The sequence below is a fragment of the Apostichopus japonicus genome, chromosome 16 (assembly GCF_037975245.1).
Source record: "Apostichopus japonicus isolate 1M-3 chromosome 16, ASM3797524v1, whole genome shotgun sequence".
NCBI lineage: Eukaryota > Metazoa > Echinodermata > Holothuroidea > Aspidochirotida > Stichopodidae > Apostichopus > Apostichopus japonicus.
Window position 1 is genome coordinate 3,152,018 of NC_092576.1, and position 17,868 is coordinate 3,169,885.

At 34.4% G+C, this 17,868-nt stretch overlaps 2 protein-coding genes across 6 annotated transcripts in view; both read left to right on the plus strand.

Annotated features, from left to right (window-relative positions):
* Nucleotides 1-16,383, plus strand: part of LOC139982438 (uncharacterized) — a 95,013-nt gene extending 78,630 nt beyond the window's left edge. For 2 of the 5 annotated variants that reach the window (XM_071995305.1, XM_071995304.1), the window contains exons 11-13: nucleotides 841-888; nucleotides 2,250-2,275; nucleotides 2,795-5,357. In XM_071995305.1, the coding sequence (XP_071851406.1) occupies nucleotides 841-888; nucleotides 2,250-2,275; nucleotides 2,795-2,840 (120 nt within the window). In that variant the 3' untranslated portion in view covers nucleotides 2,841-5,357. Of the gene's footprint in view, nucleotides 1-840; nucleotides 889-2,249; nucleotides 2,276-2,794; nucleotides 5,358-13,514; nucleotides 13,560-14,034 lie in introns of those variants that run through there. The other 3 variants (XM_071995306.1, XM_071995302.1, XM_071995303.1) reach the window with 3 other exon arrangements.
* The window catches only part of LOC139982439 (uncharacterized), a 92,828-nt gene that overhangs the window by 17,654 nt on the left and 57,306 nt on the right, over nucleotides 1-17,868 (plus strand). The window lies entirely within an intron of this gene.

The window sequence follows — 17,868 nt, forward strand, 5'->3', positions numbered from 1 at the left end:
TTTTCCAAGATAACTGTAACAATTCCAGCCCACTTAAAGTAAAAAAAGTAAAGCTGCTACTGATTAACCTCCACGTACAACTAAGTAAGATAGCAGAATAGATGCTTTGGGTGTTTTCACTATTCGAAAGATACAAGTACACAAAAGATAAAGTCTGTGAATAATTGAGCCTTCTAAAATTAAAGTTGGAACTGATTAAGCTCCACTTAAAGTAAGTTCAGTTTGATGAATTTTGCAAAACTATTATACGCCATAATAATAAGTTTTACTACATCAACCTGTCAAGTTTTCAAATGGAAGGTAAATCCACCCTTTGAAATTTTCCAGCTCGCCCTTCACCCTTGTGAAATTTTTATAAAACACTATAAAAAAAAGTGTCTGACTGACAACTTGTTGATGGTCCAGTGAAAAATAAGTTACTTCTGTCAATAATGTTCCCTTGGTGGGAATATTAATGAGGATGTCAAAATGGATTTATAACAATCAAATTTATAGTAACACTATAAAGCGGGTTTGGTAAACTTACTGACCAAGTGCTAAGTCGGTGCCTAAAGGATAGGCGGGATGAAACAACATACATATTGCAGGTCTTGGACAGCACTTCTTGTTTTTGGATCATAGAAAGACCTATAACCCAGTGGTTATATCTTTGTGTGGTTTGTTATCATAGACTGTATACAATTTTTGACAGGATCATATCTTTCAAAAGGACTGCATGAATAGGTCCTTATTTAAATGCTGTCAACTCGCAATGTAAAATATGTGTCATTATTCTCTGTTCACTCTTGATAAATATATAAAAAAAAAATAAGTAACAATTGTTACTTTTATTTTTTGCAGAACAAGGCTATTGGAGACAAGCTGACTGATGCCGACTATACTGAAGAGGTAAAAGTTTGAAAAGAGCTTTGTTTTCCTTTGTGTATCTTCAACCATGCTGGATGTTTGCAGGTTTCTGTTGACTTGAAGTAGAATCATAATATATCAGGTTAAACATTCTGACTAGATTATTACATTGATACGTTCTATGGAAATAGATGTAAAGTAGTGTGGAATTATCAAAAGATATCAATATAATGGTTGCAACATTTTTATTGTTAAGCCCCACCTATCTGGACATCAGGATTTATCACTCCATTTTAACTTTCAGGTAAGAAAGTGATGCAATAATCTGCATTAAGTACTGACTGAAATTGAAATGGGAGTGTCTGAGTGTTTCAAAATTATGTAGGCTGAAAACAAATAATCCATAGACATGAGTAGTACTGTGGAAGTTCTTACATTATGTCACAAGCACTGTCGTAACATTCTACAAATTAAATGTATATTGGAAAATATTACCACAAGCTCTGTCCATCAACAATATGCAATACACAAGAGCAAGACTTTAAAAATATTTTAGTGTTGATAGAAACGGTTAATAATTAAGAAACCGAGTGGAATTATAGCATATCTTGGTATATGTGTGAGGTGTATCTAGTTATAACAGTATATACTTACTATCATAAAACTACTTACAACATACTAGCATGAATTCTTGCTCGGTGGGTGTGTCACTCAGTGGACAAGATATTTTTTATTAATAGTTGATATTGAAATTTGCTTTATTTTCTCTCAGGATATATTACGTAATGTAATTTCTTAATCATCTGCAGTAAAAGAACTTTATATCATACCAGTTTTATCTTGATTCCTAAAGTCTGACTCATAAAAGGAACATTCTTACACTGGTTCAAAGTAGATAATACACTTATACTGTTAATGTTATGTAGCATATGTTCTTAATCATATGCAATTTACAAACTTAATACAATCATTTCCTCTAAATTTGTCCAAGTTTGACAATTAAAGAGAAAATTCCGATAGAAAATGAATGTAGATGATATGCTTCAATGTCATGGAAGACATTTTAAAGAGACCGATGAATGGATGACAGCATAAGTGTTACTTATCATTATCTGAAGAGAGATACAATATGTATTATTTCATTCAGCAAGTATTATGCATATATTACAGATTTTGCTATCCTTGAAGTTTGTGTTTGGAAGAAAATTTACTATGTACGCATTACAGCTTTTTCGATAGTGTCAAACAACAAGAGAGCAAAAATAGAAAATAAAATATTGCAAATTTCATTCGAAAATTTAACGTCTCCACCTTAATTGGCAGCAGTTTCTTTCAGTTATTTTAGTTAATAATTTGAGATAAAATGCTTAATAGTTTTCTTGTTTTCTTTTTCTGTTACGCAGGTCAGAGCATTCAGGGAACACTTCAGGTAGGACATCATCTACTAATTCACTCATAATCTTAAATTTATTCAGGGATACCAATGTTCAGTATCACATACTTATGGGTACTTTAAATTAGTGTGTACAATACAAACACTGTTGCATATTCAGTGATGTGTATCCAAGCAATGATATACAAGTACAGATGAGGGTGTGATGCTTTGTTGACAGTTTCCAGCATAAAGTAGAAAACAATTAAACCTAAGCAGACATGTGAAGTAAATATGTGAACTGTTTCATTACAGTGCAAATGCCATGATAGTGATTTGCCATCATACATGTTTCATTCTGCTCTCTTTATGGCAGCATCATTAAAATAAAATCACTGCAAACCAGAATATTGTTTTATAGAGACATTGAATACCGTTAATGGTAACAGTAGCCTCCAAACATGCAAGAGAAAATTACTATGATGGATAGTTTATTGAATTTGCATATTGTTGTCCAGTATTTATCACATATGAGATGACCGTAGTTATTAAGTTTATTAATTGTTTTCTCCACAGAGATCATCCATGGCAAAAGGAGAAACAAGGGTCAGGGTTAACCTGAATAGCTGTACTAGGATGATTCTCATTTCAACATATATTGAAACAAGTCTCTGGTTATTACAGTGCTGATTCATCGCCTCTACTAGTTAAGAAAATAACCCTGGAGTCTAAGAGAATAGTCACCTTCTTGAACACTTTGTTCTTCATACAGCAACTCAAGAATGTGATTTAATTAAGTTTTCTGGTTTGAAAGGTCATCATATCAATTAATCTCTTACAAAGCTAGAGGTATTGGATATGATACTGATTAGTAATCAGTATCATCAATCATCTAATAATACCTGTGTTTGTCAAATATGATTAGGAATCTCAAGGTAAATGCTTCAGTTAAGTACCAGCTGAATGCAATAGTAATACATTGTTCTATTTACTTTTAATGATCCTTTTTAGCTAACTGTTTGTGAGATTCCCCTTTGGTTATTGTTGATATATCATGCCATCATTTTTTTTTAACTGTGAAAGTATTTCTATTATATTAATTAGTTTTACAATTTTTTTAATTTTAAAAGAATATTAAAAATATTGGTAATATTTCCCCTATCAATCTTGTTAACTAAACAATATTTGGGGAGGGCTAGGGGAGTTGGTCTCAAGAGAATTCAAATCCTCTTAGTTTATCCCTATAGATCATCTACAATTCCCAGATTTGGAATAATACTATAGGCTAAAAAAATGCTACAGCTTCACCCACGGATCCACATCTAGGCTTCTACATGCTTCACTTAAAGTGAATTCCTCCTGGTAATGTATTTCTGTGCCGTTGAAGCGTTTCAATGGCACCCCCTCCCTCCCCCCCCCCTCAAATAAAAAATGTCCACAGCATACACATCATGGTTTTCAGTACAGTGAATTGGAATTCATCTCTGACATGCGATTTTGAGCATAAAATTTCTTTACGAAAGAACAAGAATTATCCCCAAACTCTACAGGTGAGAGTAATTCGTATGTAAGTATTATAGTTTTTTTAATTTTAAACTTTTTTTTTCCAAATATGCTTCAATTTCTCCACTGTTGGTTGCCACACCTCCTGTACTCCCATGGGCCAATCACAGTGTGTAGTTGTAACTGCCACTTTTATGGGTTTCCTTTTCAAAGCCTTGCTTGGCCAGTCACTGAAGTCAGTTTCGAAATTGCTCTACCCCCCCCCCTCCCACCACTCGGTATAAGGGATGAATGTGCTTCCCTCTGTATTTTAAGCAGGTATTATGTGAAACAAAGTAATTGTATTTCATATTTACAAAACAAGGACTTTGTAATAGGTAATTGAGAGAGATAAAACTCTGGTTGGCTGATAATGGATTACATATATGGAGTTGAAATCCATTCTACCTAGCTGATGGAAAACCACACTTTTATATATTTTTCTCTTAAAGTGTTGTATGAATTAATGTATAATTTTATGTAACCTTTACTCCCGGAAGTGGATAACTGTAGGAAGTCTGTGATGTCATAGTGGCAATTGTTCCTCCAAACCAATATTTTTGTTCTCTCATTCTTAAAATGAGATACACCTGTGTTATATATTTCTTAGTTTTCATGGTTTTCATCATTTGTTACTTAGTCAACGTCATATGAAACCTAAATACATAACTTGTTATTTTCTCATTGGTTATTTGAATTTTACACTATAAAGAAGATCAAGGAATTATTATGAAATCATTTAAGTGTGCTGTTCACAGATGCATAAAGTTTCACCAATTCTCCACAAAACAACTGCATAAGGATGCTTTGAACTGAAGATACAGGAGATGTCCAGTAATTCTACCATGCACACAGTGAACTCAGCTACCAGAAAATGCATTTAAGTTTATCCCAATGTCTTTTTATGTGAGTCGTCTCGAACAGCGCCCACGTATTCGTTTCTGTCTACATGTTTGCTGTGACAGAATGGTTTAAAAATGTTTTATCAAATGAAAACATGTAAATTAAAGTTCACATTTTACTCAGAAAAAAATGAACTACATATAACTTAAAGGCATTGAAGACTCGCCCAAACAGCATGCCGCCATCATTAAAAAGTTAACTTTCCATTGGTTGCAAGTAGAGTTTTTCTGTTGTCGCTACAAAATGCAGACAGTAATGAAACGTGATACCTTGTTATCTTTAGCTGGACCGGTATCGTTTGTATACTGTGCTGTGGGTATTGACCGCAGCTGTATGTACTGACTGTACACTAGTGTCTAATTACCGACGGTAGCAAGCTGTGTGTGTATTTTCTGGGATCGATGGTGGTGTCTAACACTCCTGTTACACCTCATTCGAAACTAGGTCAGATTACCGGCATTATACGTTTCTTTATGCGCGAGTCTTCACACCTTTTAATATGAGCTCATTACGATTTTTTTTTCTACTGCTATTCTTCCTATAAGATATGATATCATTTAATTTTTACCTATTTCCAACATTGATATACCTAAGTAAAATGGGATTCCCAGTTGTTATATTCGCTTGTTAAATTAAGTCTCCTCTTTTGCTGTTAAATTAACACCATGATTAATTAATAAGTTTCAACAATCAGGCTCTTCTTTGGGCTTCTCTCTCTTTTCTTTTCTATGGAAGACAGATGCTCATAATGCTTAATTGAATTATATGTCAAGTATGTTACTTAATGCTAATACGTAACTATATCATCATCTTATCTTAAGCTGTATATAATTTTTCCGTAAGAATATCTACGCTTGCTCTCCTGTCAATAACAACTGGACTCTGTTTTCATACATGCATAATGCAGAATTATTCAACTTAGACCTAGCTTTGTAAAAGTATGAGTATTTGTTTAGAGATGAACGCTTTCGTTAACGTTTCAAATACCAGCTGTTAAAATAACCTCAACAAACTGACGTCACGGTCTTGCGATAGTTTTGATCAGTTTAAATGTTGTATTCACTCTGTGTGATTCTGTAGATCATAAATATATATCTATATATATATATATAAATATATATATATATATATTATGCGGGAACGTCACATTTGTTTATTGCACTCTTATTGTACTCTTTGGTTGATTTCTTCAAATGTACTGTTTCAATGCAATCAAACATTACAAAAACTAATGGAAAGAAAAACAAAAGAGAAGTATCTTGTTTTTATTTGCTTCATATATATTGTTCTTGAATTTTCCCGTAGACTTATCTCGATTATTTCATTAATTAATTTAACGTAATATAATAAAAATGAATGATTTGCAACGATGATTGGTCAAGCAGCAGGCTAATTAGTACATAAAATGATGCAAGAAAAATACTGCAGTTGTGCGACACGTACACGTATGGTGTATGTGACGCAAATGTTTATAAAGATTGGACGGTCACTTTCACAGAGTAATTATCCCTTCGAACCATTGAGCCCATTTTTAAATGACTAACGTGGCACTCATTAAATTTCCATGAAATAGAGCCAATAATATGCATGCAGCTAAAACAAATGCCTTTCACTAATTTAAGGTGTAAAGCAAGGGAACTGCATCCTGACATGATGCTCCAGATAAATCCTGTCTCAAAGCTCTCCGTCGGAGTCACATCAGCAAGGAACCGAGCCGCATTACGAAAGAATCCAGTCATTCTGAACACTCATTTTAGCGGAACATCTATTACTCACACCGTTTAACGACATGGTACAGACATCACCATTGACACGATGCAGTTGACAGCGGTAATCAGCTAAAACTTGGCAAACGTCTGTCGCGGACTGCAGGATGTCACATCCCCAGTCAAATGGAGCTGGGTAGTTGGTGAATGTCAGATGTTCACCATACACAACATTGAAGTCATCCTCCACCACAGCGTCAGTTTGACAGCAGCGTCATGTTGCATTACCAAAACCATTACGTCGTCACCTTTACAAATTGTCACAGTGCCGTCACAATGTTCCTCGATGGAATCGATACGTTGGACTTCGTTACGGTTAGTGTCAAAAGAAACCATGACAGCCTTGTCATCATCGGAAAATATTGCGAGGGACAACAGCCCGTGACGTTCATCAGAGACAAACGGCATCGCGATGGACATGTAACGACTCTCAGTAGAGACACTATCTCTGAGTCTGTTATCCATCTCGGCCTCCAGTGTGCGATCCGTAATAGTTTGGTAGGTAACTGTCACTTCTGCGTATTGAGACTGGTCATACGAATCACGTGGAAGGCCTTCAGCCAACCGAAGGTTAACCTCTTAAAAATGAGTAAGAAGAAATTATTGAAGTCATAATGCACCGCAGAGATAAACACTTACAACAATAAGAGCCAACTCTTCCCTGAGAATTGTATTAAACGTGTTACGACAAATGTTTACATATAATCACTACACTACAGACCATTCAGTTAATAAGCTACAGACCTCACGGAACACTGTGGTACTTCAACAGAAAATTGTATTAAAAAAAAATAATGATGAATAATGGAAAACCAAACAAAATAAGAACACGACGAAAAATGACAGTGTTTTCATTTAACATGATATCGTAAGTTACATTCATTGTAAGAATTTTGGAAAATGTTCATATTTATTTTAGGGTTCAAAGTCATCTTTATCCCTTATTCCAATTACTTCAACAACTGCCTATTTCAATACAATTTTTTGTTAAATATGTTTAAGCTTTTCCGGAATTAAGTAGTACTGTCCATTGCAACTTCCCGCGTTTAAGTTAACAAGCTTAGCTGCTTTATTGGTTGTTTACATTCTTTCATATAAAGTTGACTCGTTTTCTCTCAACGTTAATACACAATTAGACTGTTTCGTGTTAACGGTGCTAATAAATGAAAGTGAAATGATTCAATGTGCCCAAATAACATCGATCCAAATAGTCTTACCGTCCGACTCAATTAATGTTGAGGTAAATGTGGTAAAGTTTCGTAATGTTTCGATATGTATATCGTTACCGTACTTCATTCGATCAAGTTTTCTTTCAACTAACCAAGTTGAAAATTTTGAAATTTTCCATACTGACGTTCCCTATGTGAATAATACTAATAATTCGGCAACACAAGCACACATACAAAACACTTTTGAGTTTACCGACTGAAATTGTCAATGTCTTGCTAAAGTAAACATGATATGCGAGATTGCATTTTAATTGTAGATATCTATTACAGAGGAACAATATTCACAAAACTTCACAAGTAATGCAATCCTGACCCATCTCTACCCTCAATTTTTTTTCGTCATTTTTGCTGTGAGTCTAAAATGGCTCGAGAACTGTGTCTAGCAAATGATAGTAAATATCCATAATTAAACACCCAAATTTCAGTCTCCTTCAAATACCGTTTTAATACACAGTTGTCTCGATTGGTCACACACCAAATATGGTGCCAATGAAAATGTTTTGACGGAAAGTTGTACTCGCAAGTCTTTAAATTAAGCTATAATGGCCTGGCTGAGTTCTGATTGTATTTAACTGACTGATATTCAAGTGTGAGCGGGAAATAACTGTTACGATATTTGCTTTTTGAAAATTACAAATAAGGTTTTGTTTTCTGTCTTGAGTATGTACACAGCGACTTCAACAAAAAAATAATACGGCGATTAATTGACCAATACGGATTGGTACGCTGGTACGCAGTATTATATATGTACGGTGATTTTGTTCTGATTTATATATAGCCGAAGTCTCAAAGTATATTTGAAGCTTGAGAGAGAGATCGAGATGTAAGTTGATTTGATTCAAGGTGTTAAAATTCTGGAGTCTGCGTGGTTGCTGTAAGTCTATACCGTTATTACTAGCTTAGTTAAGCCTGTGTGAAGTCAAAAATATGCTTACTAAAGTTAACTAATTGTTTTAATAAATCCAATTCTTGTTAATAAGCAAAGCTATTTCAATCACTTTGGGACAATTTTCTATTGCCAATACCACTCTTCATCCTGGCCACCAGCATTATGCTTTGAGAAAATGGGACCATTAAGAAAGGTCACCTAAGAAAGAACCTAGGCACGCAAAAACAAACTTCTTGACTGATCAACTCTCAGCCCCATTTCCATTGCATCGAGACTGTGACTATGTTTATCGCCTAATGTTTATCACGAGTCCCTTACAAAGATATACCTTTTAAGAAATACAGATGGCAGCTTGACCAGTTCGTAACGTTTATCTGATAGTATTGTGCATTCTAACTGTTCAAAATGTCAGAAACTTGTTCAATGAAGACAATTGTAAAGCGACCGACCCATGCAAATACTGCAACATTCCTAACACTTTAATGCCGCATTTAACTTGTATCTGCTTGTATGCATATAGTAGTTATATTATTAGAGCGGCTTGTCTTGAAATAAACACACACAGCCAAAACCTTTGCTATCCGGCAAAATAACGGATTACGCAAAATGCTACACTGAAGAAAAGTTATTGCTATTCCCCACTCCCTCTCTTTGTATCTCCCTGTCAAAAGTCTGGAACGACAGACAAATGAGAAATAACATCAGTTTATAAAATAGTATGCAGACGTTTGTATTGCTGTTAAACTTGTCTTCCATTTGTTTACATTTCTTCTGTTACAAATTAAAGATTCGTAGTTTAATATTACCAAAGTTATTCATATTCGAGATTATCAATTCTCATTCTCGAGAAAAGAATTATATTGAAAACAACGCAATTAGTTAAGAAGATTCTATCATTTACATTAATTTCTGAATCATTTACCACTGTAAACTTGTTTGATTGTATAGAAATGTGAAAGAGGAAAACAAATACTTGATATCTATATCACTTTAATGGAAAACTTGTTTACATTTAAAAATCCACTTGATTATTGTAGATTTGGACTTTGTACTTCCAATCATTGAGTCTTATGATGCATTGCGGGCGGGCACGCCGACGCCATTTTGTGAGCTACAAAATACTGATTCCAGAGCAAACTCGGTACTTTTTTGGGGGAAATATATTCGATATCCCAACGTCTCATCTAACCAAGACGAATGTTGTACATCAGGTAAATTTAACCATATTGTTACTTCAGTTTGAGGACATAAATTATAACGTACTAAAATACTGTAATTGCGTAACACTGCAGACAAGATCAACCTCGTTAAGTACACTGTGCGACTGCATCAATGTTAGGATGGTTTGTTATGCGGTAAGATCAACGATGGTTTAAGGCAGCTTCATGTTTATTAAAACATTTCGTGTCATCGATCTCCAACAAGAAACTTACTACAAGAAGATGTTGCATGATAAATTCGTCACAATATCTGTTATCCTGTCAGAATATGTACCACAAGCCAAAAACATGACTGTGGGGGAAGGGGGGAGGGAAAAATATTGTCCCAGTTATAAGAATCAGAATATATAAGTTAACCTAACATTTATGTTGATATATGACTATATTCTGTGGTAGATTTTTATCAAATGAATTTAATTTAATTTTTACTAGTCTGACTTAAATATTTTCTTCCTTGTCTCAGAAATGGAGCAACAGCTCATTAGCGAGCTTAAGGAAGCTTATCGTCGCCTATACGAATACCACCATTCGACAACACCACTACCGGCTAAATCAGTGAATAATGTATTCATAGATGGTGGTATTGAATGTTTAGTAAACAGCACTGGAAATATTGAAAAGTGGGAATCTTTGGAAAATTATCAAAGTATTAGATTAGATCCGAGAGTTAAATCAAATCGTCGTATCATAGAGGCAGGACCTGGATGTGGCAAGACAGCTTTGACTGTTCAACTTGCCCGTGATTGGTCCATTGGTGGACCAGGATCAAGTTTAAATGACGTGAAAGTTTTGATTGTAATGAAAATTTGTGAACTGGTAGGAGTGACTACAATTTATGAATGTATTAAACAGTCGTTACAATCTGACTCAAAACTAACTGTTGATAACATTAAAGAGGTTCTCCGCCAAACTTCTTCTGTGTTATTTGTTTTGGATGGTGTCGATGAATATCTTGGTTATGGCAGCAAAGTAAATATTGACATCTTGGCTATTATTGAAAAGGAAATGTTTCCACACTTTGAAGTTGTCCTAACAACACGTTCGCCATTTGTACATAAGAGATACTCCAAAGATGTTAAACGTATTCGTCTAACTGGATTCGACAGGCTTACTCAAGATAAGTATCTTCGTAAAGTTGTAACGAAAGATGATGATGATGATGCAACAGAGAGAATCAAAGAATCTCTCCAGGATAATCCCATTCTTGGAGATCTCTGTCGGGTTCCAGTCTTCTTCATTATATACGCACATATTACACATGATAACGACATGATAAAACGATACACAACAATGACGGGTTACTTTCGTAACATGATATCATATTTCCACGATCATTTCAAGAGAAAGTTTCACAAGCACAATCAACATACACACGTTGATGAGGAGTCTAATCATACGAAGCTTAACGAGGTAGCTTTTGAAAGCCTGGTTGGATATTCCACTGAGTCTTGGACTAGAGACTACCTCTGTACAATTCTAGGACATGATTTTTTCGATCAATATTTACGTATTGGAATCTTTGTTGAAGTTCGTGAGAAAAAATCTGCAGCTGCAAAGTTAGCAAGAAAAGTCAGATTTAATCATAGTTTGTTCTGTGAATGGTATGCGGCAAATTACGTTGTGGATGTTATTGCAAAACTTGGCAGTAAATTTGAAACCTCTAGAGACGAATACTTAATTGAGTTGTTAGAGGATTTATATCCATCTGATTATCAGCACCTTTATCGATTTGTCTGTGGAATATACCCGGACATAGCTAAACACATTATACACTACATCCGAGGTATGGAAGGCAGCGAAGAATTTACAATTCTCTGTCTCCTGGAGCAGATTGGGAGCAGTCACGCTGTTATGGAAACTGTGAAAGAGCTCTGTTCTAAACCCATCCATTTATCACATGTAGACAGCAAACTGCTCCAGAGGTCAACGCTACAGATACTGGCTATAGCCTCTCATCACAAGGTACGAATTAAAGAAACCCTTACATAAATCTTATCTTCATATCTTAACTTGCAATATAAGAACGATATGATTTGATAAATAACCTTGCACAGGGGTAAAATAGGAACTTTGTAATGCTGATCAGTGTCATTATAATAAAAGAGGACACCCATATACTAGACTTAAATATAAGCCTCGAATATAACTTAATAATACATTTTCTGCATTTCAGGTTACAGTATCACGTTTAATGCTGCATGAAGCCGTTGACTCGGTAGATGTTTCTAGAAATGAAATTGCACTTACTTCCGGCCTTCGTCTATCATCTCAAACTACTCTCGGTCAACTCTGGATTGAGATGACTGCAAACAATTGGACAGAGAAAAACTTGCAGGATCTATTCATCTATGCAGCCAGTTGTGAAAACTTATGCTCAGTCGCGTTAGTACTAAATTTGTCAGTGCATTTTACAAGAATTTCAGTTCATTCACAGACCTTTCTAGAGAATTATCAAATGTTGTTTGTATCAGCTGGTGTAAGACTGTTTTAGAAAGTGTCAAAACAACACAATGAGAATTTAGCAATACGGGATCGTATGCTCGATTCCGTCATCAACCGATAATTACCAATGAAGTTACTAAATTAATTATTGTTTCTGCTCTCGTAAAACAACGAAATACACATTTATTAACTGTAAGTAATGCAAGATTTTCAGCACCCATGGAGTAGACCAATACTAAAACATGTTCCTTAATGAAGCTGTTAGATTAACGACTTACGTTGAGAACATGTGCGTGTTCATTTACAGGCTTAGCGCACTGTCGACCAACATAAAAATCATAGAAGGAACTCTCATATCAGTAATATATAACATATAGTAACATATCCCATATTTAATATATTTAGGACATTATTAGTCCTTAATTGAACAATTTGTTTCAAATGATATTATTTCATATGGATTTATTTCTGTTGTATGTCTTTCTTTACATCTATAGATTTTCATTCTGCTTAATGCCTCGTCGTTTTAGTGACGTTTCCAGTCTATCAACGCTTCATGAAAAGAAAGTGCAAGGTATTCGCATCATATATCATTGGTATTGCCAGAGTAACCGAAACATAATATACCGGGTAACCTGTATCGACATAATACTTCCTAGAAGTTGTATATGAGTTGACAATAATAACAAACATCTTTGTAAAGGCTTAGTGTAATACATGTTTGTTACTTGCGAATGATGTTATCATACGGTGGCATACGTTTAATCATTATATTTGTGTCTCCCGTATAATTAAGTCAATGTTTTTCTATTAATTCGTAGTTCTGTGGTATCCTTCACTCGTCTCCTTTCGTCTAAATCTACAAACTGGTTTTTGGGAGGTAAGTTGTATTCCAGAAACAAATTTTCTCACTTTAACTACGTATTTAAGTACAAGATTTATTGTATGTCATTTCATTGTATCTCTTTTGTTAGGTTTTCATTTATATGTTTTAGGACCGCCAACAATAAATACAAGTTATCATACAAGTATATAAAAGAATGAACAAAGGCCGTCTTCTTCTATATCAAGGATCGCAAGTATATGATGGTATATTTACATTGTAATATTAACATTCTAGTAAACATCTACAAAGTAATCATATGGTAATACGGAATGCTTTAACCAATACATTTTTCGAAAAATTCACAAACCATGGCTTTAGGAATGCACTTGAGTTAAAGGGAGACGAAGGTTTCAGTTAACCCAATCTGTTAAATATCATCGCTACTTTGAAAACTCATTTCATTCTGTGTCGTTTTATAGCACACGAGTGGCAGCCAGATGACAGACGAGGAACTTGAAAGGGAGGTATGTGAAATAGTCTCAATGCTGCTATAGTATCCTTTGCTATCTGTTATAGGATTGTGGGAGACAGTCCCACAACCCCTCTCGTTGTACATAACAGTTTAATGTAATGTATATGTAAAGAGTGTATATAGAAGACTAGTCACTACATATCGTATCATCGTGTACGGAAGAGAGTACATTAATAGTTTACCAGTAAGCAGAATAAATGATACGTTATAGGCATTACTTAGGTACTATGAGTTTATTACAGACATATTGTAATAAGAAACAAACATAGCTACTACGTCTCCATGCTCAAACGCGGTGATGATTCAAATATCCGTATATATGTTGGTGTAATGCTGAGTAAATAAACAATTTGCTTCTCGTCATTAATGCATTATTACAAACATGGCTTACAAAAATGTCAAAAGTATTCATAAATGTATAAAAATGTTAATATAATGTATTGTTATTGATTTTGGTTCTTTTTCAGATTACAATGTGCAAAGAAATGTATCCATCCTTATAATGGGCATTGACTATTATACAAGGACGCAGTGCAATTATCATCAAAGAACGCGACTTCTTCTTATACATATCCCATTTATCTGGAACATGACTACTAATTGCAGTTAACTGTTAATGTACTTTCTATAATTCAAAGATGCAGTAGAGTTATTTTATTTATTATGTACCTCTTAAGAAAGTTAAATTTGATTCAAATAAGAAGGGATTTACACCTAAGAACACCGTATTGCTCTCAGAGTGATGAAGTCATAGTTTAACATCCGTAAAAGACTGGAACAATTCAACACAACTTAAAGCGACGCCGATGACGACTGACGAGATACCTGAATTGTTTTCCACAACGCTTTCAACATGATCAATATTTATGATCTTACAGGGTGAAAGAATCGTTGATGATCGGTTTTACATTTAAGTCTGGAGTACTGTATCTATGTGGTCAAGTGAGAAATATGATTTTTTGAGATTGGCGAATGATATTTAACTCAATCATCGTGATGTTGGTTTTTGAGACTAGGATGGCTCTGTGTATTTGTCGTAACGATGATGTTTCTGTTATTTTCAGTGCATATAAGTGTAAGCCTTTCTTACCGTAATTTTCCAAATTTAGGTTCTGATTTGTTCCTTCATGGTATACAAGATTGACCATTACACACCCTAGATAAGTGAGTAGTTAAGGTTCTGCAAGAGAATGACTTATCTATCAATTCCATCTCTATGCTAAGAAAGCGGGTTATTTAGCGATTCGTTTTTGTACCTATGAAATAGTTTACCAGGCCAATATCGAACTAAGTTTAATGACTTAACAAGCGCTCTGGCACCATGTGTGGCAAGAAAAGGACAGTTTTAGTTCTGGATGATGAAATTAAGTGGAACATATTCTAAGCATTGTGGTGAATTTTTAAATGTATCTTTATGCTCGACATTACGTTAGGGCTGAATGTTTTGTACCAAACTGAAATTGAAACAAAGCAGTTGTGATATCAAAAGATGCTCACTAATATATACAACTTTCTTTGACGAAATTGGGATGCCTTAGCATATGAATATTATAGTATGTGAGGTGTTGATACTTCACAACTTCTTAAGCAAAGTTGGAATCTTATCCAATCCAAGGTCAAAACAACATCAATTTAACAAAACAAATTTGTTGTCAGTTTGCAACTATGACATCACAACTGTTTGCTTCAAATCCATTTATGGTACAAACTGTGACAATGTTAACTCTCAACATCTCAAAAACGCCAAGTAGCAAATTTAGCAAATTTCACCAGTTTGCTTGGTATATGTTCCTTTTTATTAGTCATACACATAATTTCTTCTAGACAAACATATTAAAATCAGATTCCTATGTTCTCATATTAATCGTGGTTTATTTAGATCTTTAAATTAAAGGAATTTGATACTACAGATTGCATCTCCTTAATTTTTACCATAAATACACATAAAGTACACAGAGTATCAAAAATAGTAATTGTCAAATATTGTATAGATATTAGCGGTCTCGATTAATGGTTTAAAGGAACCATGTTGTATCGTCTACTCTTGCCTTTTCCAACCTCTCGCGTAAAGGTTAATATAAAGGAATAAACTCAACAAGATACTTTCCCATTAAGACTCCCACTTTATGGAGTAATACACATGTAGCATAAACTGCAGCTGATTACGTAATCGTACGAGATATTTACAAACTAGAAATAGTTCTGTCATTCAAGTGTTGCTTTTTCATTGTTTCTCGTCTTTCTTTTGTTTATATTTGATGACTTACGTTTAATCTCCAGATGGCTCTTTGTGTAAATCTGTTATAAACTTCACCTGCTAATGTACTTACACAAATGATTAAATGACTTCCAGAGTAAGTATATATTTACTTCTAAAGCAAGTTCTTAACCATTTCCATTACTGGAACCTCTTAGCAATTAAGAGAAAAAAACATCTTTCCATCATTTAAATTTAGACATGGATCCAGGGCGTACCTACTCGTATGTTATACTTGTTCGTTATATGATATTGGCTAATATTCATATCAAAGTATACAACAACAAAAACTAAAAATATGTTTAATCTTGGTAAATCTGTATTTTTTTTATGTATTTTGTTTATGACGTAGATACTCAAATTATCTAAAGACAGCATTTGTTTCTTATAATAGGAACTCGGTGTAGCTTTAACATAAAATACGTCGTGTATTTCTACCACGCTTTTCCTATTCAACGTTTAGTGTCATTATATATGAAATGCTGTTCTCTGCATTTCCTTTGAATATTTTCATTGTGACGGCGCTGATTGTCCAATATATTGGCCTTACTAAATATTAGCTTGTGTCTCGTGATTTTCATTTTGCTAACATTAAGTTAGATAATTCAAAATAGTTTAAATAAAATATGAACTCATTTTGAATAACGGAGTCTATTATAAAAGTGGGAAGTTACATTAACTTGATCATACAAAGTGGAGTTTCTGCATTGATACAATACGTTGCATCTGCAGAAGGCTATTAATAAAATTACAAATACATATGTTGCAACCAATTTCGTCACAACGCCCATTTTTGTGACATCAACCTGTTTTGACACATACATCGCGCACTTTAGTCACATTTCAGCATCCTCGAAAGTATCAAGACACGTATTCACCCTTTTTTTCATGGTCATATAGTGTACATATTATTGCTGTTTCACATGATTTTTGGAGGCAGTTTTCGAAAGCGCCTTCAACTTCATGTTCCCCATATTTACACAAGGTTGACCCAAGGTTTCTGAATCGGCAGCCTTGAAAGTACCAGGAAACATCGTGAAACCTTCGTCCCCGAATCGAGATCGGAATCCTCAGTTCAGCCTCAACTAAATGCCTCATTATTGATGTGCCATTATATAATTACGTAATAATTCACCAGCAATTTCAGCAAAGAAATAGTGCAGTTGCACACTCCTTCTCTTCCATCAACACAATAGTACACGATCCACACAAAAAGAAGAGTACAAGCCTTCTTCGTTTCTCAGTTAATACTTTATCTGAATCACAATTAATGATTGACAGACAAATGCAGCAGCAGAAAAAGACGAAATATCTTTCCAATGAAAATGTATTATCTTAAAACTAGTACGTCACGGCATTGATTATTGGCTGTGTAAGTATTATTGACTATGTGAAATAGAAAGTGAGACACAAGCAGTGTTCGACTTATGGCCAAAAAATTGCATAGCAACAAATTTCGACAATTGCTATACAATATTTTTGTTGCATAGCAGTTCCCCAATATTGAATAGCAGTTTTGAAATTACCACAAAACGGACCATATGTTGGCGATCAATGTATTAACTACAAAATGTTTGTTTATTATTATTATTTATACTAGTGTTGCTATTTGCAATATCGGCAGCATATCGGTATCGGTAAAATTTTGCCTAATTGCCGATAACAGCAAACCGATATTGAACTTTTCTTTTTAACAGCAGAGCTACCTGTACTTATTTATACTTGCAATGATTTGTTAATCTGCCCAAGACGATCCATTTCTTTAGCTTAGTTAAACTCAGATTCATTTTCGATTAATATCCATGGAAACCTGACTCACCGTAACATCTCAGTAAAAACACGTCTACGGCGCGCGAATATAACCAATGACCTTCGTGAACCTTGGCCTACACACAACATTAGTGCAGCATATATACACTGTACTAACCATTCATTTCCTCAAAGGCCTCGTGAAAACCTTGAACATGATGCATACAGTAACTGCACAGTTCAGCAGTGTTGGAAAACCTTGTTCAATTTCCCGCGAACACTCTGCCGATTTCCC